General features: G+C 39.7%; 1 protein-coding gene across 8 annotated transcripts in view; it reads right to left on the minus strand.

The window, feature by feature from the left end:
* Nucleotides 1-1,848: 1,848 nt before the first annotated feature.
* The window catches only part of PHF8 (PHD finger protein 8), an 82,812-nt gene continuing 62,770 nt past the window's right edge, over nt 1,849-21,890 (minus strand). For 6 of the 8 annotated variants that reach the window (XM_081277253.1, XM_081277251.1, XM_081277254.1 and 3 more), the window contains 5 exons: nt 19,686-19,781; nt 9,678-9,787; nt 6,181-6,204; nt 5,226-5,562; nt 1,849-4,372 (listed from right to left, as the gene is read on the minus strand). In XM_081277253.1, coding sequence (XP_081133379.1) covers nt 4,284-4,372; nt 5,226-5,562; nt 6,181-6,204; nt 9,678-9,787; nt 19,686-19,781 — 656 coding nt within the window. In that variant the 3' untranslated portion in view covers nt 1,849-4,283. The remainder of the gene's footprint in view (nt 4,373-5,225; nt 5,563-6,180; nt 6,205-9,677; nt 9,788-19,685; nt 19,782-21,890) is intronic. The other 2 variants (XM_081277256.1, XM_081277249.1) reach the window with 1 other exon arrangement.

Genomic DNA, 21,890 nt, shown 5'->3' on the forward strand with positions numbered 1-21,890 from the left:
AATGGATTAGTGTCTTTCTCAAGAGACTGGGACAGTTCTCGAGCATGTTATAAAGCAAGCCTGGCACTGCCCTTTACTCTCACACACATGCTCCTCTTGCACTTGCTAGTTCTCTTCTGCTTTTTCTACCATGAAGTGAAAGAGCACATTGCCTTGGCCAGATGGTCCAGTGCTCTCAAGTTTGCTAGCCTCCAGAACCATGGGCCAAAATACACTTCTTTTCTTTGTAAATTACTCAGTCTCAGATATTTTCTTACAGCTATGTAAAATGGATGAAGACACTCCCCCAAATTACTTGGTTAGTCATTGAGAAAGAGCTCTTAGCAAGTCCTATACACATTTCCATTCTGTTTTGGAAAGAGATAAAACAGAAGTCAGGGGCCTTGTTCCTCTCCCAATTTTTAGACAGAAGCCTCTGATGTGCTGGTACCTACCTGAACTGACAATAAGGAACTGAGACTATAAGCTTATTCTCTAACCTGAGGCTGGTGAAAGTGATTTTTGTCCTTGAGAAGGTGGGAGTTGATGACAAACAGAATCCAGCCCACCATTCCTACAAAATCTCTGTAATTCTTCTTCTGTTCTATTGCCTCTATCAAAAGATACAGTTCCCTATATGACAGACATGAACTTTTTCTATCTAAAGTATTTAATGCTGAGACTCAAAATTGTGAGAACTAGAAGAGGTCATTTAGTCAGTAAATGCCAACCCCAGAGAGCATCACCCAGACTCACAAAAGTAAAATCTCTAGGAGAAAGAAATCTTGAGTGACTTCAAACTCCTTATTTTACAGATGACCCACACACAGTAAGAAGCCTGTCCTAAAAGGTAATGAAGCCTGTCCCTAAATGGTAGTGAATTTGAAACAAGGTTCCTAATATTATACTGGTGGCTCTGGCTCAGGACACAACTCTCAATGCTGCACCTTGCACACAACAAGTGCTTAATAAATATCTATTGGGTTATTGAGCCTCAAACAATTTTTTTTTTCACACAGTGAAGGGGAAAGACCTTGATTTTTGGAATTGGGCAGATACTGCTGTGGAAGACCACTGGAAAGTTTGTCTTCATAACTAAAAAACAGGGATAATTACTTCATAGGGTTATCAGTGATGATTAAATGAGATATACTAAGTAAAATGTCTAACCCATGCCTATCACACAAAAGGCACTTAATAAAGGGTTGGGGTTATCAGTGAGAAGCCGCAGAACAAAATGATAAGAACAGATTCTAGAAGCAGAACTTACTATATGTGTGATGATAGAAAGTTACTTTGCCTGTTTCCTCATTGGTAGGATAAGGGTGTTAGTGAAGATGAAACAACTCTCTCTCTCTCTCTCTCTCACACACACACACACACACACACACACAATAGCACCTGGCACAAGGAAACAAACATAATGTATTAGATCCAGCACAGTAGTCAGGTCCAGATCATACTACAGATGCCTGAAGGAGATGTCAGAAAGTGTGGGGGCATGGGGCTGGGGTCCTATATTCACAGAAAGAGGCACAGGTGTAGCAAGTAAAAACAATCCATGGAAGCTATGGAAAGCCTTCCCATTGAACTTGTGAGACCCCCTTTGGATTGCTGTACCCTTTCTTTTCTGTTCACTATACTTTTGATTATCTGCTTCAGCTGAGTCCCTCCTGAGGGCAGGAATCCTGTTCTCTTCTTACCTAAGGCTGAGTACCAAGAAAATATTCATTGATAATTTGCTGATGGAGAGAGAGAAAAAAGGCATCACTTCTGGACCCCATACCACACCACCTTCATCACCACCATCCACAACCACCACCTCCACCAACACCAACACCCATGAAAAAAGAATGCCAAGCAAAGCAATTGCCAAGATAAATCACTTTTATCTCTATAGGAAAGGGAGGATCTAAAAAAAATATAAATTACATTAGTAACACAACATAAGAAAAAAACAGGGAAAAAAACAACAGAAAGTCCAGATGATACTATTCTAACCTATTTATAAAAAGGCCCTGCATCAGAAATTCACAATCCTACCCACTTCTAAAAATATATTTAGACATGTACAGAAGCGGTGGGTTTGTTTTTAAATTGTTTGCTTTTTTTTTTGTAAAAATATATTAAAGGTGAATAGAAATCCTCTCTCCCTGCCCCCTATTTTACCCCCAGTTCTCTGCTGGGGATTGGAGATCAGAGTTAACTATCTCACCATGTTCTAAACCTTGTTTACTACCACTTCCAACCCCTCCCCAACTCACTTCACTTAGAACCTGAAACATTAAAAAAAAAAAAAAAACAAACAACAACGACAACAAAAAACACTAGCCTCTTTGGAAAAGCATGACTCTGAGGGTAAACTTGCTTTTCATTGGAAACAACACAAAACAACAAACAGAAGACTCTGAGACCCCTACTAAACTAAATGAACCCAGTCAAATGGAGGCTGAGTTTAGCTCCACAGAAACTTCTAACAAAGAAATGGAGGAGAAAGAGGCCAGGAATCAGGGGGATTTGCTAGCAATTTAGCTGCCTTTGAAAGATCAAGAAGGGGTGTTAATGGGCAAAAGGGCTGGGGACCTGGTCTTGGTGACAGCAGTCTGTGTCTAGTCAGGTAGTTGCCTACACTGGGACAGAGGCTTCTCCTGCCCTCCCCTTACTACCCCCTGCTGCCTTGAAATCCCCAAGATAAGCAAAGCTGGGTAGAAACAGAGGAAAGGGGAGTAGGGACCTCACGTGCTAGGGGGGAGGTAGCCAGGCTTTTTGCCTTTGGTGTGACTAGATGGAGGACTGCTTGGCCCCTGGGGTCCCCAAGGTAGAAAAAGCAAACAGGCTAAGGGACCCCTGATTCCAAGGAAGGACAGTAGAGGCGGGGCTGTGGAGAAGAAATAAAACCAAAGACACAAGACAAAGGAAGCCTCACAAATTCCCTGTGGCCTGAATGGTAGCTGTTAAATTCCCCAGAAGCTTGAGGCAAGCTGGGGTGAGGTTGGAGTGGAGGGTAGAGGACAAGGATACACTCCGCTTGGGCAGTGCCAAAATGGGGTGGGAAAAGGAGCATTCTCCATCAAGTTCAGATTGCCAGTGAGGCAAGACAAGAGGGAGGTTTGGGCACTGTCTGGACAATGGAAAGAATACACAAAGGAAAGAGGGGAAGATGGTCTGCTCCTTCACAGATGGGCATCTCTTCTCCTAGACTTGGGCTCATGAGTGAGTAGTCCATCTGCACTCTGCTTAAATGCTGACCTATGGTCTGCAAGTGCAAAGGTCCAGGAGTGAAGATATGAGTTCTGAGGTCTTAATCCAGACTAAGACCTCAGGTGGGAAAAGAAGTAAGGAGGTTTGACGAAGGACCCAGGGGTAGACTGTCTTGCGATACCCTCTCCAGAAGGTCCAGGGTTATCTGCTTCAGTGACAGGTGCTTTCAGGTTTATACCTGCTGGAGCCCAGCCACAGCTGCATGGATAATGTTCTGCAGGACCTCAAAATCCAGGCAAATCCCTGGGGCTCACCCTGTGACAAAGAGCTTCATGTATAGCTAGCCATAAGTAGCTTCCTCCAATGAGGATGGTCAAAGACCTAGGCATCTGTCTTCTCCACACTTTGAAAAGTGAATCTCCTTTCTTTTAAGTATAAGTGAATTCAGCCTTTCTAGGCCACCTCTATCAATAGCCCACATTGGGGCAGTAAAGGGGACTCTGGGCCCTCCTCTTTTTTCCATGAAGTATTTGGCAAGAGGGGGCAGAGACCACAGCCTTCTCCCAGAAACAAGTCTATAGGTGGGTACATCCACTGGATTGGTAGGGAGGGGAAAGGGAAGGAAACATGGGTGTCTTCTAGAGAGAGGGTTAGAGTTGCAAAGTGGAGCACTGGGTCTCCCACTTCATGGCCACAGAAATATCCAGGGGCCCAGGATCTCTTCATGCCTCTCCTCATCCTGCCTACCAGCTACATGGTGGGAGGTTGGGAGGGGGTAAGAGTAAAAGATAAAGCAGGGAAATGGGGCTGGAGGAACAGAAATAAGGGTTCTAGTCAGTTGGAAATTTTTCCCATTTACCTGCTTCTCAGGGGTATAGAGAAAGAAGGTAGGATGCTCATAGTGGTAGTGGGAAAGGGAGTTAAGGGGAACCAGTGGAAAGATCCATGGGGGTGTCCATGCCTTTGGTCAGTCCCAAGAAAGCAGGACAATGCGCCTCAGCACCTTGTCCGGGGCAAACAGGATCCAGAAGTGCCCCGAAAGTTGACAACGGAGAAGGCAATGGGGGTGAAGGGGTAAGGGATGGAACACAAGGGGACTCGGCTCACAGAAGTAGCTTGCCATTTCTGTGGATTTTCAGGATACGGCCAAGTCTCTGCTTTGCTGTGGCCAGGCCCTTTTTGGGACGCTTTCCTGTGGGGGAAGGGAAAAGTAAGCAAAGGGTATGGCAAAAGCTTCAGCAGTAACTCCAGCACTAACTGTCCTCAGGCCACCCCTACTCTATTCCTCTCCCCAAAACGATTCTTCATCCTTAGGCCATATTGGACAAGAATCCCTCCTTAATTACTTCCATCCAATACCACATACCTTAATTCTTCTGCCTATGGCCTCCTTCAGCAGAAAAAAACTCCCTGGTTATAATTTGTCTGGTTCATTTTCCCCACTGATTTCTTTTGGGCCCAATTACTTTCCTTTCAAAATTCTGCAGGGAGATGAGTGTGCTTCCATGTCCTTTTATCACACCCACAAGGGCTAGAAAAAGGTCTTATTAATGATTATAGCCCAATGTTCCTCATGTTGCCATCGCCAGGGCCTTTTTTCATTAGAAACTCCTATATTCATCAACCCCCAACATCACACCAACCTCAGCACCCTTGAGCTATGGACTGTATGGCCTGAATTTTTGAGGGCACAAGTGAGGAAAGGGGGCGGTCAGACCCCTAACTCTTTCTTGCCTCTTTCTTCCTCCCTATATGAATCATCTCCTATGTCTCATTAGATTATTTCCAAATTTGATCACTATATTCCTTCCCTTTTCTACTACCTTGGCCAGAACTTCAGCTTCTCTTCATTTCTGCATGAATCTATGTATGTGTCTCCTTTGTACCTTTCCTACTGCCAGCCCACCCTCCACTCTGGTCATCAAAGGATCTTTCTTTAGAAAGATCTTAAACCTGATCTTGTCACCACTTAAAATCAGTCAACATCTCTCCATGGTCTAAACTTAAGGTTTAGACCCCTCATTACTACCATACGGCTATTGTACCTTGTCCTGCCTGATTGCTCTGGGACCCAACTGAAGGGCGCCGCTGGGTCAAGAAAACGCCGGGGGCCATGGGTGTGGTGCTGCGGTTTGCCTGGGCCATGCCAAAGGCATTGGGTCGAGCAGTATACTCATGGTCAGCAAGACTTCCTGACAGAGCCTCTTGTTTAGGCTCAGGAGGAGGCAGGGGTGAGGAAGAGGCAAGAGGCTGGGGTGCAGTAACCAGTGTTGGGGCTGGTATTGCCACGCTGAGATTGGAGTCTTGAGGGCGAGGCTGTTCTACCTCCTTCAGCAAAGGCTTCTTCTTAATATATTTCTTCTTTTGGGCCTTCTGTAGCTCCTGAAACACAAGTCAAATGGGAAGGATGATTCAGGAGTGAATCAAATAAGATAATTTCGCAGAAAAGGAACAAGACAATCATCAACAGTTCTGCAATCCACTACCCCCTCCCCACTAAGTCTAGTCTGTTCATACACACAACACACAGACCTTTCAATACCTGAGGTGTCATTCATCCATAAGTCATCACTTCCATTTATCAGTACAGTGGCAAGAAAATTGTAAATGAATTTGGAGACTTTGGGTTTGGGTCCTAAAATTATCACTAATAAGGTGGATCATGAACACTTATAACAACAATTAAATTTAAACTAGCAGCTGAGGTACTTTATATACTTTAACCTACTTAATCCTCATAACAGTCCTAAGAAAGAAAACCCCTCATTTTACAGATAAGAAAACAGGAGCAGGAATATAAAGCAACTTGTCTCCAAAGTTTAATAGCTGAAAAGTAGTTGAATCTAATATTTAACCAGATCTATCTGAAGACACACCCTGAAAACTTTTTTAAATGGAACATCTGAGAATAGAAAGATGATTAGCTTTGCAATGAGGTAAGCCTGGGTTGAAATCCAGGCTAGTGCTCCCTAAATTGGATGACTATAGTCAATAACTAACCTTTCTGAATCTCAGCTGCCTCATCTGCAAAATAAGCAAAATAATGTCCACTTTTCAGGGTTGTTGGAAAGATTACATAAAACAATGCTATAAAAATACATAGCACATGGAAGGAACTCAACAAGTGGTAAATTATTATTCTATCTTAATTTCTTACAATGGCTTTTCTTCATTTTGCTGGTCTTTTTCTTCTAACAGAGGACTTGACAATCTTCCAGGTAGACAGATCTAAAACCTCAATTTTGGATGGGAGGTACGAATAAGGAGTTGTGTCACTTCTCCCAATATCTTGGATTTCATCCATCCATTGCTCTATGGATCTACTATCCACTGCATAGTGGGTACCTGTATAGTGGGCATCTGGAGCCCTGAGAACCTGGAAAGGTGGTGCTGAGAGCATGTAAACGACTTCACCTTCTGAAATGCTACACAGCCACAAAGAACAACTCAGTGATTACATTTCTTTGCCTTCTCTTGGCAACACGAACCTACTCCTGCCTTCGGAGGATCTGACAGGCTGTGGCTACCATAGCAATTTCTGGGGACAAGAATAATAATATTAGTAATACATGCCAGGCAGTATTTTAAAGTTACTCATTTAATACTTAAAAGAACTTGAGAAGAAATATAATCCCATTTGAAGAATGAAGCAACTGGCAAAGAAAGGCTAAGCCATTTTGCCAAAGTCACAGGGCAAGTACATAGCCAAGTTGGGATTCAGACCCAAGCCATCTGGCTTCAGAATCTTTTTCAGCCACACTTCTATTCCACCCATATCACGAATGGTGTTTCTGTAACCTTTTTTCTCATCTGATTACAGAAATGATCTCTTCATATCTAGATCAACTAGCCTAAATTTTTCTACCTTTGCAGCCAGTCTCTTTCTCATATAATTTATCTAGATACACTCATAGATGATTACATTGTCTTATTACAGGACCATTTTCACCTTGCCAATTTCCCTGCTCAAAAATCTATTAATAGGCCAGGCATGGTGGCGCATGCCTGTAATCCCAACAGCTCAGGAGGCTGAGGCAGGAGGATCGCAAGTTCAAAGCCAGCCTCAGCAAAAGCAAGGCATCAAGCAACTCAGTGAGACCCTGTCTCTAAATAACATACAAAATGGGGCTGGGGATGTGGCTCAGTGGTCAAAGGCCCCTGAGTTCAATCCCCAGTACACCCCCCTCCAAAAAAAGTGTTAGCAGGTCCCCAAGTTTGAATGCTCTGGATTTACATTCATGGTCTTCCACCGTCTGGCCACTTACATCTAGCCAATCCCTATGTTGATGACGGGAAGCTAACATGCCAGTGGTACTTACTCCATACAAAGTGCCATTATTAACAGTTTGTGTGTGTGTGTGTGTGTGTGTGTGTGTGTGTGTGTGTCCACCTACATACAAAATCTCATTTAATCCTAAGAAAGTTTATTAGGAAATTAAAGCAAAGAGAAATTAAATAATTTATCCAAGTGGTACTGCTAGGATTCAAAGCCAGGTAGGCTAGATCCAGAACCCTTTCTTTTAGCCATTACTTATTTTATTCCATGTCCCAACATGAAGTCTCCAATCCAGAAAAACTCATTCATTCATTCACTCATCCCAGCACTGAATAAATACATATGCTTACCATAGTGGGGATGCCAAGTTAAATAGATCCCTACACTTGAAGCATTTATAGTTTAATAAAGGACACATAAAAATATACTTGTTACCCTAAATACCATGAGAGAATGCTGTGGAAGCAAAGAAAGCCACTGAAATACAGTGGTGGTAGGTGGTGTGAAAGAGTGTCAGATAAAGCATTGGAAAAAGCACACTGGGCAGAAGGAATGGCTTGTGCAAAGACACAAAGGCATGAAAAAAATCTGATACATGGAATGAATCAAGAGTACTGTAGTGTAGTATGGCTGGTGCAAAGGCTGTGCATGAGAGTCTGGCAGGAGGTCAGCAAGGAGAAGTGACTAGAGATCAAATGAAGACGTTCTTGTTTGATATACTAAGGACTTCTCTTCTCCTAGAATGGCTTCCTGTCTCCTACCAAAAGTTTAGCCTTCAAAAGCCTTCTCCAATTTTAATCTGTTCTTTGAAGTAATCCCTAATCATCATAAATAGAAGTTACTCCTAAAAAGGCACTAAGAATAGTTGTCACACCTTTAATTCATCTGTTTATTTAAAGTGGTAAATCACCCCCCCTTTTGTTCAAATTACACCTTACATGGCACTGGGATATACATAACAGAAAGAAGTTTTGAAGGGCCACCTGGCCTGCTCAGCCTGTGCTGGTTCCCAACAATAGCCTCCAAAACATTTCTTAAAAACTCTATAGCTCCGGGCTGGGGATGTGGCTCAAGCGGTAGCGCGCTCGCCTGGCATGCGTGCGGCCCGGGTTCGATCCTCAGCACCACATACAAACAAAGATGTTGTGTCTGCCGAAAGCTAAGAAATAAATATTAAAAAATTAAAAAAAAACTCTATAGCTCCATAGACCATCATGTGAAAAACATCATTCTATTAAATTTAATTTACATAGGATGTAATTACTAAAATAAATAAGCACTTGACTATTTCACTTTATTTAAATATCCAAGTAACATGAAATTTGAAGTTAAAGGATGAGTATGAATCTTGTCTCCTCCATTTAATGGCTGTCTTATCCTGGACTAGTCACTTAAAGTGAGCCTCATTTTCTTCACCTGCAAAACGATGAAAATATCACCTATTGAACAAGGCTACTGGGCATTTTACATTAGACATTGTACATGGAAGCACATAATCTAGAGTTAGCTCAATAATGCTCACACTACAGGATGTGGCATGAGGAGCTAAAGGAATTTTGATAAGAATGAGAAGATTTACCTCTAAATGCTCCTAGGGTTTCTGAGCATATTACATATGTTAAAGAACTTTGTAAAGTATAATGCTAAGGGGTAAAATTAATTGTAGTGAAGATGACCCGTTAGGACAAAAAAACAATAGCTGTTTTCTTTAGAAGCAGGGGATGAAAATCAAGGTAATAGTATTTGGAGAAGAGAATAAGTAAAACCTCTTTCTAATAGACCAAATTCCTATACTGGTGGGTGACCAAAGACTTAAGTGTACTCAGCTGAGTCACCTCTTTGGCACTTCATGTGGGGGCAAAGGACATGTCGATCTGAGTTAGTTTATATATATATATATATATATATATATATATATATATATATATATATATATCTCCAAGAAAGGCAAGTAATATCAGCAAGGGCTTTTCTCTGGCCTCATGTTTTCTTTTGTCCTAAATCATGTCAACTATGTAACCCTATGGAAGTAGCTTGTCTTAGAACTAGGATATGAAAGGATATTGTAGGGGTCTAGGATATTGCCAAGGACAAAGATCAAAGTTTCCCACAACCCACTGAGACAATAGTGAGATCTTATCAGCTTGAAGGTCTGAGTTTTGAGGATCTTAGTCAAACAGGGATCAGCAGAAGAGCCACTACCTGGGTGGCAGGCACTTACCTGCTGGGCCAGCTTTGCAGCTGCTGCAGCCAAACCTGTCTCAATGGAAGCGACTCGGGTCCCCTCACGTACAGGACGGTCCTGCTTGGGTAGAGTTGGGGTCACACGGGCTGCAAGGGAAATAGGAGAAGGTGTCACTCTCTGAGACATTTATCTGCATGTCAATTATTTTCTCCACCTTCAACTTCTCCAAAAGTAGTTTCACTGGCCTTCCTGCTTCTAGCTTTTCACAAAGCCAGGTTTTGCTTCCTATAAGGTAAGTAGATAATTTACAAATACTCAAAGCATACACTGATAATAGAATAAAAGTTCACCTACCTGACTGGGTATTTAAGGTTGTCCATGTTTTTTGCTCCTGGCCTCCCTTCCTCCCTACCCTTATTTATTTAAATGTCTTTAGTTGTTGATGGGCCTTTATCTTATTCATTTATTTATATGCAGTGTTGAGAATCAAACCCAGTGCCTCATACATGCTAGGCAAGTGCTCTACCACTGAGCCACAATCCCAGCCCCCTGCCTATCCTTATTTCCACACCCACTGTTATGGTTTGAATGTGCCCTCCAAAACTCCTGTAGAAATTTGTCACTATAATGGTATTAGGAGGTAGAACTTTTTTTCGGGGGGGGGGGGTACTACCAGGGGTTGTACTCAAGGACACTCAACCACTGAGCCACATCCCCACCCCTATTTTGTATTTTATTTAGAGAAAGGGTCTCACTGAGGTGCTTAGTGCCTCACCATTGCTGAGGCTGGCTTTGAACTAGCCTCCCAAGCCGCTGGGATTATAGGCATGGGCCACCATGCCTGGCTAGGAGGTAAAACTTTTAAGAGCTAATTAGGTCATGGTAGCACCACCCTCATGAATGGATTAAAGCTGTTATTGTGGAAGCAAGTTAGTTATAAAAGGGGAATTTTAGCTCACTTATACCCGCTCGCTCTCTCATTATGTGATGCCTTCTGCTATAGCATGATGTAGCACAAAGCCCTCACCAGATGCCAGTATCATGCTCTTGGACATCCCAAGAAACATGAGTCAAATTAACTCCCATTATTTAGAATTTACCCAGTCTGTGATATTCTGGTATAGCTTAAGAAAATGGACTAAGATATCCATATTCTCAGCTTCTCCAGACAGATAGCTTCCTTATTATACCTCACTGTATGTACAGCTCATCCTCTCTCCCTGTGCCTTCATCCTCATCATCCACACTACCTAGAGTATGCTCTTCCATACTGCCTAGTCAAAACTTACCCACCCTTCAAAGATATATTGAAAACAATACCTATGCAAACTTTTAGAACTTCTCTGGTTCCATTTATCTTTTCTTCATTTGAACTTCTGATCTGTACAAGTCACTTGATACACAACACATACCACCTTGTCTGATATTGTTGATGTGTGTTTTTTTGTCTATGAACAAGGCCATAACTTATTTTTTATTTTTATTTTTTTTAGAGAGAGAGAGAGAGAGAGAGAGAGAATTTTTTGTTGGTATGTGGTGCTGAGGATCGAACCCGGGCCGCACACATGCCAGGCTAGCGCGCTACCGCTTGAGCCACATCCCCAGCCCCCCATAACTATTTTTTTAAATGTTTTTTAGTTGTTGATAGACATTTATTTATTTATTTAGCGGTGCTGAGAATTGAACCCAGTGCCTCACACATGCTAGGCAAGCACTCTACCACTGAGCTACAACCCCAGCCCAAGGGCATAACTCTTACAAAATGCTTTTATGTAGCACCTTTAACACATTAAATCAAAAATAGTTATTTATCCCATCTTTTCGATAGAAAGAATATTACAAAATAACCAAACAGGTTATTTTGATGAGGAGGGAAAGCTCTTCTTTACAGAAAAAATGCCAGCTAATAAATGTAGAAGAAATAACAATTAGAAAAATCACAAGTTTGCAAGCCCTGATGAAACTATGGATTCTAGAGAATTACATATTCACATACTACCAAATTATTAATTCACAGACAACTTGCCAGTCTCAAGAACAAAACCTAACTTTAAAATGGTGCTATCAGGGGACCATTACCTTAGTCTACTTAGCACAATTAACTATGTACTAACTTTAGTGTCACTAGTAGTGAGAAAACACAATATCATATGACTCTTGATGTGATGCAACAGGAAATTCAAAGGTCCACCTGGAAAGTTGCTAAGGTGTTAAAATAATGCAAGTCATTCATATTACTTCCAGTGTTTAAGAAACATAGTGACAGAAGAAAAATTAAATAGTACCTTGAGAAAAGAAGCAAACATTCTGCATATCAGATAACTGGCTTAATCTCTTTAAAAAGACAATGTCACATGGAAGCAAACAGACAAATTTAGAAGGCAAGATGAACTACAGGGTCATTATACCATTTCTACAACAAAAATAGGATAAAACAAAAAGGGAATGTTAGATTTTTAAAAAATATGGAATGATTCACAAATTTGCACATCATCCTTGTGTAGGGACCATGCTACTCTTCTGTGTATTATTCCAATTCTAGTGTTATGTGCTGCTGAAGTGAGTACTGTTATGGATTTGTTTATCAAGGTACTGGAGATTGAAACCAAGGGCACTTGACCACTAAGCCACATCTCCAGCTCTTTTTAGCATTTTATTTAGAGACAGGGTCTCAACTGAGTTGCTTAGTACCTCACTTTTGCCAAGGCTGGCTTTGAACTTGCAATCCTCCTGCCTCAGCCTCCTAAGCAAGCCACTGGGATTACAGATATGCACCACCATGCCCTATTCTTCAATTCTTTTTATTTATTTTTTTATTTTGAGACAGGGTCTTGATAAGTTGCTTAGGGCCTCACTAAGTTGCTGAGGCTAGCCTCAAACTTGCAATCATCCTGCCTCAGCCCCCCAGTGACTACGATTACAGGCATGTGCCATCATGCCCAGCTATCACAGAAAGAGACTTGAAAGGCAAGACAGCCAAATGCCATGTGGACCCTATTTGGATCCTGATTTAAACAGATTCATTGTTGTACCTTTGTTTGGTTAAACAATTTAGGAAATTTGATTATTGGCTTAGTGTTGAGAGCCACAGCCGAAGGGGCCCCAGCAAACTTCCAGCTGCCAGCTGATGATTGGCTCATAGTGGCCCCAGCAACTTCTAGCTGCCAACTGATTGGCTCCTCTGCAGTGATGCTCATTGGGCTGTTTCCCTGCCCTTGCAGACCACGGAGCTGCTCATTGGGGGACTTTTTTGGCTCCACCCACGCGACCCAGCCAATCGGCCTCAAGAGCAGGAGGAGGGGGGAGGTTGAGAGGCTTGTGGGAAGCCGATGGTGGCAGTTGGGCTCTGAAGGTTTTTCCTGAGGAGCTGTTTTGTTTGGCGTGTGTGGTTCTAAAAATAAAGTTCGTTTCTTTTGACAAGTGGCTCCTGAATTGTGCCCAGCCAGACTGCGGCAGCTTAGAATTAGATGAACATCAAAGAATTACTGAATAACCATTAATTTTGTTATGTATAATGGAATTATATGAGAAAATGTCCCTATTTCTAGAAATGCATACTGAAATACATGGTGAGAAATAGTGTGTCATAATATCTAGTGTCTGAAAATAAAGATGACTGGGGGGACTGGGGTTGTAGCTCAGTGTCAGAGTGCTTGCCTAGCACATGTAAGGCACTGGGTTTGATCCTCAGCACCACATAAAAATAAATAAAATAAAGGTATTGTGTCCATCTACAACTAAAACAATATTTTTTAAAAAGGGCTGGGAATGTGGCTCAGTGGTCAAGTGCTCCTGGGTTCAATCCCTGGCATTAAAAAAAAAATTGTTGGTCTGGGGTTGTAGCTCAGTGGTAGAATGCTTGCCCAGCATGTATGAGGTACTGGGTTCAATCCTCAGCACCACATATAATTAAATAAATTAAATAAAGGTATTGTGTCCATCTACAACTAATTTGTGTTTAAAATGTCACAAAGAGCTTTATCAGAACTCTAGAAATTAACCAAAGGCTTTCAGAAACTTAGGAGAGCATTTACTCAAGACAAATAGCTGAATCTCAGAACAGGGAGCTTTATGGCATTTTTACTTGAACTAGACACATTCACCTTCCCCTAGCTCAGTGGTATCCTTGAAAAATAACACTCCACATTCCCAGTAGCAAGCAGAAAAGAGTTAGAGCTTTCTTTCAAAACCTAGTACTAAAAGCCTCTCCCCTAGGAGGAATTCATGAAAAATGTTTAAAGGCAAGTACTTAATGTCACAGCTACTTAAGGTGATGCATAATAGTTGTGACAAACAGATTAATCCAAAGGCTTAAAAGGAAGCTGAGGAATGAGATGATCATAGGAAATGTGAAAAGCTCTCACATACTTTGGAGAATCTAGAAGGTCACATGCATGTACAGAGGCTCTGTGAAAGACCTGAAAGGGTCCTAAGCATGCACCCCTGGCTGATTCTGAGGCTCTGCACAAGCAGAAAGTGAAAGCTAAAGGAGAGTTATAAAGTGGCTGGCTGAGTGTTGAGTGCTGCCCCAACATGCACACAGAGGCCCTTGGCAACACTGGAAGATTCACTAATCCCAGGCATTTAAGGAAATCTGTCAAAACATTAGATGACCAGAAAGCTACCTGAGTAGAGATTTACTCACAAATAGAATACAAACTTTATAGGATTAGTTCAAAAAAGTCACTAAACAAGTTACACTGGCAATAAGCAAAAACAAAATAAACCCTGGGGAGCAGAGTAAGGAGAATCCAGAGCTGCCACCATATTTAAAATATCTCATTATTAACCAAATTATAAGAAATACAATGCAAAAGGAAAACTAAGGCATACATAAGAAAAAACAAAAAACAAAAGATACTGTGTCTGTCTTCCTAAACAAAGTTGGGCTTACTAGATAAAGACTTAAAATCAGCTACTGTAAATTATTTTGGAGGCTAAAGAAGATCATGTCTAAACAACTACAAGAAAGGCTGGGCATGATGGCACATACCTGTAATCCTACCATCAAGTTTATCAACACATACACATAGGAGTCTCAGAAATTCAGAGAGAAATGGAGTACAAAGACTACTTGACGAAATAATGTCTGAGGACTGGGGGTGTAGTTCAGTGTTAGTACACCTGCTTAGCATACACAAGGCCCTGAGATGTTTGATCCCCAGTACTAGACACACACACACACACACACACACATACACACACACACACATATATACACACAAAACTATAAACATGTATGAACTTAACAACTGAGCCTCAAAATCCAATGTAAAGGGAGAAATAGATGGGCTGGGGTTGTGGCTCAGAGGTAGAGTGCTCGCGTAGCATGTATGAGGCATTGGGTTTGATCCTCAGCACCACATAAAGTAAAATAAAGATGTTGTGTCTACCTATAACTAAAGAAATTTTTTTAAAAGGGAGAAATAGATATTTCAAGAATAACGGCTAGAGAATTCAATACCTCATTTTTAATAGCGAAGAGAACAATTAGAATGTCAGTGAAGAACTACAGATATCATTATGTTTGGAATTTCACTTCAAAGCCCTCAAAAAAAAAAAAAAAAGCAAAGCAAATGTAGCAAAATGTTCATTATTAACTTTGGGTGATATGTGTTTTATATTTTCATGGCATTAACCTGTCTAATTTTCTATGTTTTCATAACAAAAATATATTTAAAAATGAAAAAAATATTATTAATTCTTGTGCTTTAACATTAATTTGATTATTGTAGCACTTCAAAATATCTACACTTGAATTTTCTTTCTTTTTATGGTACTAGGGATTGAACCCAGGGCTTCATTCATGCTAGGTAAATGCTTTACCACTGAGCTATATCCCCAGTCAGTGTAATTTAAATATCTAAAAAGGCTAATTTCTTTTCAACTCTTCTATCCTAAAATTCTTTAAGCTAATTATGTTTACTTTTTAAAAAATTATTATTTTTTAAAATATTTTTTAGTTGTAGTTGGACATAATACCTGTATTTCACTTATTTATTTTTATGTGGTGCTGAAGATCAAACCAGGGTCTCGCACATGTGATGTGAGCGCTCTACCACTGAGCAACAACCCCAGCCCCTTAAAAATTATTTTCAGAGTAAGTTCCCCACAAAATTTGATTAGAATAGTGTCAAAGGTACAAATTAATTTGAAAGGAAATAACATTCAGTTTTGGTAACCAGACACATGGTATACCTCTATTGATTAAGGCCTTCTTTTATGTTCATCAGTGAAGTTTTGAAGTTTTTCTTCTCATAGGTTCCACATGTGTCTTCTTAAGGTTATTCTTGGGTATTTTATATAATTGTTGCTACTGTCAAAAAGGTCTTTTTTCTCTTAGTACATTATGATTATTACTGATATGCAGAAATTCATGGTTTGTGGCTATCTAGTTTATATCTAGGGATTGCCCAATTTACTGAATTCTCTTATTAATTCTAAGTTTTTAATTCTCTTGCATTTTCTAATATACAAAATGCCATATTTCTGTTTTCTACTTATATTTATTATACAATCATACAAATTCTTTCACTTGTCAAATATTTACTAAACATCACCCTTTTGCTAGTACTATGCAAGGTGCTCCAGTGAAAACAATGGACAAAAATGAACAGGATTCCCATCCTGGGATCCCCATATCATCATGACATTTTCTCTTAATTTATTACACAGTCCTTATTTCTGCTTTATTCCTAATTATACTGGCTAGAACTTCAGAAGGGCTAATGGACATACGTCTTATTCCTGATTTTCAGTGAAAATATCTTTGGTAGAACACTGAAATCTTTTTAGACTTGCTTTGAAAATGTGATAATGTTTTAACTAGAGAAATATATACAAATATGTGTGTACATTTACATAAATTTTTAATACAATGCAGGAGATTCAAGGATCCAAAAGTCCATGGACATCAACTAAAGCAGCTCTACCCTAGGGACTAAACACTAAGGATGCTTGACAGGTTCCTGTTATTCATATGCAAGCACTCTTCCTAACTGACATTTTCAATGCCTGCAAGGATTTCATAAACAGGCATTTTTACAAATGGCTGGTGGGAAGGTAAATTGTCCCAACCTTTTGGGAAAGTAATTTGCTTGTATGTATCAAGAGCTTTTAAAATGTTTACATTAAGAAACTGCGTTGGCAAATGTAAAGGGAAACAGCCACTCTTGTGCACTGCTTGTGGGAATGTGAATAATTTCTAAGATGCATTATTGAGAAAAATCAAAAACTAATAGAGTATATAAGTAAATGTTATGGGTTAGATGTGGTATCCCCTAAAAGCTCACGTGTGAGACAATACAAGGTTTGGAGGAAAAATGATTGAGTTACATCCTTAACCCAATAAGTGAATTAATCCCTGATGGGATTAACTGAATGGAAATTAAAGTGGTAGGGTGTAGCTGCAGGAAGTGAGAATCGGGCCTTGGTTTTAGGATATATATTTTGTATCTGGAGAGCGGAGTCTCTCTCTGCTTTCTGATCATCATGTGAGCTGCTTCTCTCTGCCACACTCTTCTGCCATGTTGTTCTGCCTCATTTCAAGACCCCAGGAATGGAGCCTGCTGTCTATGGACTGAGACATCTGAAACCATGAGCCCTCAAATAAAATTTTCCTCCTCTACAGTTTTTCTGGTTAGGTCTTTTAGTCACATTAGCAAAATAGCTTAATAAAACAGTAAATTTCCAATTGAATAAAAAGAAGGGAAAAGACAATATATACATGTATTTAGATATGCAGAAATTATCTCTGAAAGGAAAATAAGAATCAATTGGAAAAGAGGTGGGAGGGAGACTTTTCACCATTCATTCTCATATAGTTTGACCTTTCTAAAATTTCATGGGGATCCATCCTAAGCAAGTTGCCAGATATACATTTATATATAAAGATGCTCACCTCAAATGTTGTCGCTAATTATGATAAACAATAGCTTAAATGCCTCCAGATTAAAGAAATTAGGTATATCCATAAAATAGGCATTTGCAGCCATTAAAATATTATTTATACACAATGGCACAGGGACATATTTAACATATATTAATTTAATAGGTCAAATATATGCATTGATTTTCAATTTTATACTCAATTTCTAGTAAATATGGACTATTAATCACAAGAAAATGTATATGTTAACAAGCTTTATAATATAAATAAAAATGAATGATATATAGAAGGCTGAGGGTTGGAGAAATACTAAGGGCACAACAGAAGTTGATTAAAGAAGAACTAGTGGTATAAATTCTATCGTCTTGAGTTTTAGAGGTATATACCAGGAAAATAAAAACTATGAGGTTGCTTTTCAGGCACATAATTGAAGATGGGGAAAGCAGAAACAGAAGAACACTGCTTTTCATCCTGAACTCCTCCATAGTATTTTATTTGCCATACATTACCTTTAATTAAAAAAGACAAAAAATAAATAGAGTAGGATATACAATTGCATATACAGTGTTATTTCAACCACAATAACAAGGGTTGTCTCTGGGTAGCAAACTCATGGGTGGTTTCTTCTTTATAATTTCCTCTATCTTTGGTATTTTCCACATTTTCTATTACACTAATGTGAAAATTTTACTTTGACAGGAGATATAAAACTACAAACTACAGAAGAAAATAAAATAAGAAAATAGGCCTATTTTTTTTATTTGCCAATTGACTAAGAGAACACTTCGCAAAAATGTCCTGCTGTCCTACTCCTCCAACCCCAAGCAAACACCAAAAAAGTCAAATAAGGCTTGCTGGGACTAAAAGGGCCCTTATTTCCTGAGAACCACAGATACTGAGATTCCAGCATCCTCAATGGCACACTGCTACAGAAATGGCCCTCAGTTTCTCACACCTCTGTGTGTGTGTGTGTGTGTGTGTGTGTGTGTGTGTGTGTGTATCCTTTTGCAATGTGACTTTGGAGCTCCCCTTTTGAGAGGTGTAATCTACTTCTCCAGCCCTGAAATCGAGGTTTGGCCATATAATTTGTTTTGGCCAATGGGACAATAACAATTAAGAAACAAGTAGAGGCTTGAAAAGTGCTTATACATTGGGGCTTGTCCTTTCTTGCTGCTGGAAACACTTTTGCCACCTTATGAAAGCTTGGGATAGCCTCCTAATGGACGAAAGACAATAATAAAAAAGGCTCTAGTTATCCAAGTTAGGTACCAGACACTGAGGAACATCTTTTTATGCCACCAAACTGCCTCAGAATGAAAGAACAACTTAACCAACCTACAGAATCATTCTGAAAAATGGTCCATTACTGTTGGTTTAAGCCACTAAGTTTTGGGTTGTTTATTAAGCAGCAAAGGCTCATTGATATATCCTCCAATGTAAAAACAAGCCAACCAATGAAATAGAGAAAATTATTTGATCACCCTCTAATTTCTATATTCAACTCAATAATGATTCTATCATACTCAGGGATGGCTTCTCAAAAGATGAGTCTTGAACTTTGTAGAGTTCAACAGTCAGCATAATTTACCTCCTTGACTACAAAATTACCAGAGGGCTAGGATGATGATATCAGAATGTTCTCTGAAGCCCTAGTCTGCTTGGTAGAATCTGTTCAAGGTCCTCCTCCTTTCTCCTCAAGTCATAAAATAAGTAAGCTGCATGTCTCATTATTTCTGGTTTTGCTGAACTGATTATATAACTGTTTAATTACTGACCATTTTATCTCTAGAATCTAACAATCTGTCTGGACATAACAAATGCTTGTTGAATAAACAAATGAGTGTCTGAACTGGGCCTTTTTTTTTTTTTTGGTACCAGGGATTGAACCCAGGGGCACTTAACCACTGAACAACATCTCCAGCGTTTTTAATTTTGAGACAGTTTTCACTTAAGTTGCTTAGGGCCTCACTATATTGTTGAAGTTGGCCTTGACTTGGGATCCTCCTGTCTCAGCCTCCTGAGTTGCTGGGATTAAAGGCATGTGCAACCATGCCCAGCTTGAACTGGGTCTTATTGAATTAAATATCCCTTCTACTTCCAGTCTATTTCCCCCCTGACCATACCTACAAAATTAAAGGTACAAAATACTGGATCACCTTTAGGACTCCATGGGGCATCATCTGAATTCTTCTTTTTCTTGGGTCGAGATTTCAGAGCAGGGTCATCATCATCAGATTCCAGGGAAGGGTAGACTGTAGGGAGAGGGGAAAGCAGGGTAAACTGAGATCTCATCCAAAAGAGTGAGACAGAATACATACTCCAGTTCTTCCTACTGCACTATAAGTGTATCCTTTTCTTAATCCACATTTGACTGCAAGCCTCTGAATGTGATTCATGCCTTCTCTACCTTTGCACCCTTGCTACAAAAGTCCTGCCACATTCACCTAATTTTGATTCATTTACCCAACATCCATATGGTGAGTAATTTCATGAGTTACTTTACTCACCTTTTAAAAACCCCAGTTCTAGATTCACCTCTTATAAGATGACTTCCCTCACATTCCTAATCTGATTCAGGTGCCTCCCTCTCAGATCTCCTCAGTATCTTGTGCTTGATTCTACTGGAATTGCTATACAGTATTTAGGAACTTACTATTAAATCTATTACTCCTAAATTATCATGAGGGCACTGATTATATATATAATTTGATTTCCTATTAAGGGAGCCTAAAACAATGCAGAGTAGATGCTCAGTGTTTGCTAAATGAATAGAAAAATTAACAGTAAACACTAAATATACAAATCAGGAACAAAAAGACCATGTGGACTGAGAATCACTGGAATGGAATGTTCTGAATGACAAAACACACATATAAGTATCACATCTAACAGAAACATACAAGTATATAGTTTATCATATTTTTCTCACAATCCACATACAACAGACATAAGATTTAGTGATAATATGGTCTAAAGTATCCTACTGGTGAGGTCAAATTCAGATGTTTCTGTTAAGCCTAAAAGAAAAGCAAAGGATAAGAGTGAAAACTTTCTAATGACTTCTGTGCTACCAGAGAATGAACCCCAGGGTGCTCTGTCTGCTATTAAGCTACATCCCCAGCCCTTTATGTTTTTTAAGATAGCATCTCACTATATTGCCCAAGCTTGCCTTAAATTTGCGCTCATACTGCATCAGCCTCCTGAGTATCTGGGACCATAGGTGTTCACCGACATGCCTGGCTGGCCAATGATTTTTTTCTTTTTCTTTTCTTTTTTGGTAATGGGGAATTGAATCCAGGGGTGCTTAACCACTGAGCCATATCCTCAGCCCTTTTTTTGTATTTTATTTAGAGACACCGTCTCACTGAGTTACTCAGGGCCTTGCTAAGTTGCTGGGGTTGGCTTTAAAGTCAATATCCTCCTGTCTCAGAATCCTGAGCCACTGGGATTACAGGTATATGCCACCATGCCTGGCTTGGCTAATGATTTTTGACATGGGTGCAGAGACCACACCAGATAGAGAAGAAATAAGACATTTTTAAAAACCCTAAAATCTGGGGTTATTTAGTCATTATATACCTTGCCTTCAAGAAATGATAAAGAGGTATTTAAGGCTGAAATGAAAGGATAATAGAGAGTAACTTGAAGATAAAACAACCCCCATAAAAGTAAATATAAAAGGATTATAGTATTTGTGGCTTCTAAATCCTCTTTCTGGTTTGAACCCCAGTATTAAAAAAATATATAAATAAATCCTCTTTTTTGTATCCTAAGTGATTTAGAAGATAAATATGTAAAATAATTAGCTATAAATCTGTGTCAATAGGAATACAATGCATGAAGAAGTAATTTGGGATCAAAACACACTAGGGAGGAGGTAGAGGTATATAGGAGCCAAGCTGTTTTTTTTTTAATTACTTTTTAGTTGTTGATGGACCTTTTTTTTTTTTATTTATATGGTGCTGAGAATCGAACCCAGTGCCTCACACATGCTAGGCAAGCACTCTGCCACTGAGCCACAACCTCAGCCCCTAGGAGCCAAGTTTTTGTAGGCTATGGAACTAGACTGTTAAATGTAAGGATGTTAATTTTAATTCCCAGAGTAATTACTATGAAAATAAAAAAAAAAACAAAAAAAGGAAATGAGTGAATCAACTCAGTACACTACAAAAAAAAAAAAAAGCAATTAAGCATAAAAAAGAGATAAAAGAAGACTGAGAAACCAAAAAGTTATAAGACATATAGAAGACAAATCATGGCTAGGTGAGACAGCAGAGACCTGTATAGTCAGGATGCTAAATCAAGAGGATTGCTTAAGCTCAAAAGTTTGAGGCCAGCCTGGGCAACAGAGTGAGACCTCG

This window comes from Spermophilus citellus (genome assembly GCF_964194105.1).
Source record: "Spermophilus citellus genome assembly, chromosome: X".
NCBI classification, from domain to species: domain Eukaryota; kingdom Metazoa; phylum Chordata; class Mammalia; order Rodentia; family Sciuridae; genus Spermophilus; species Spermophilus citellus.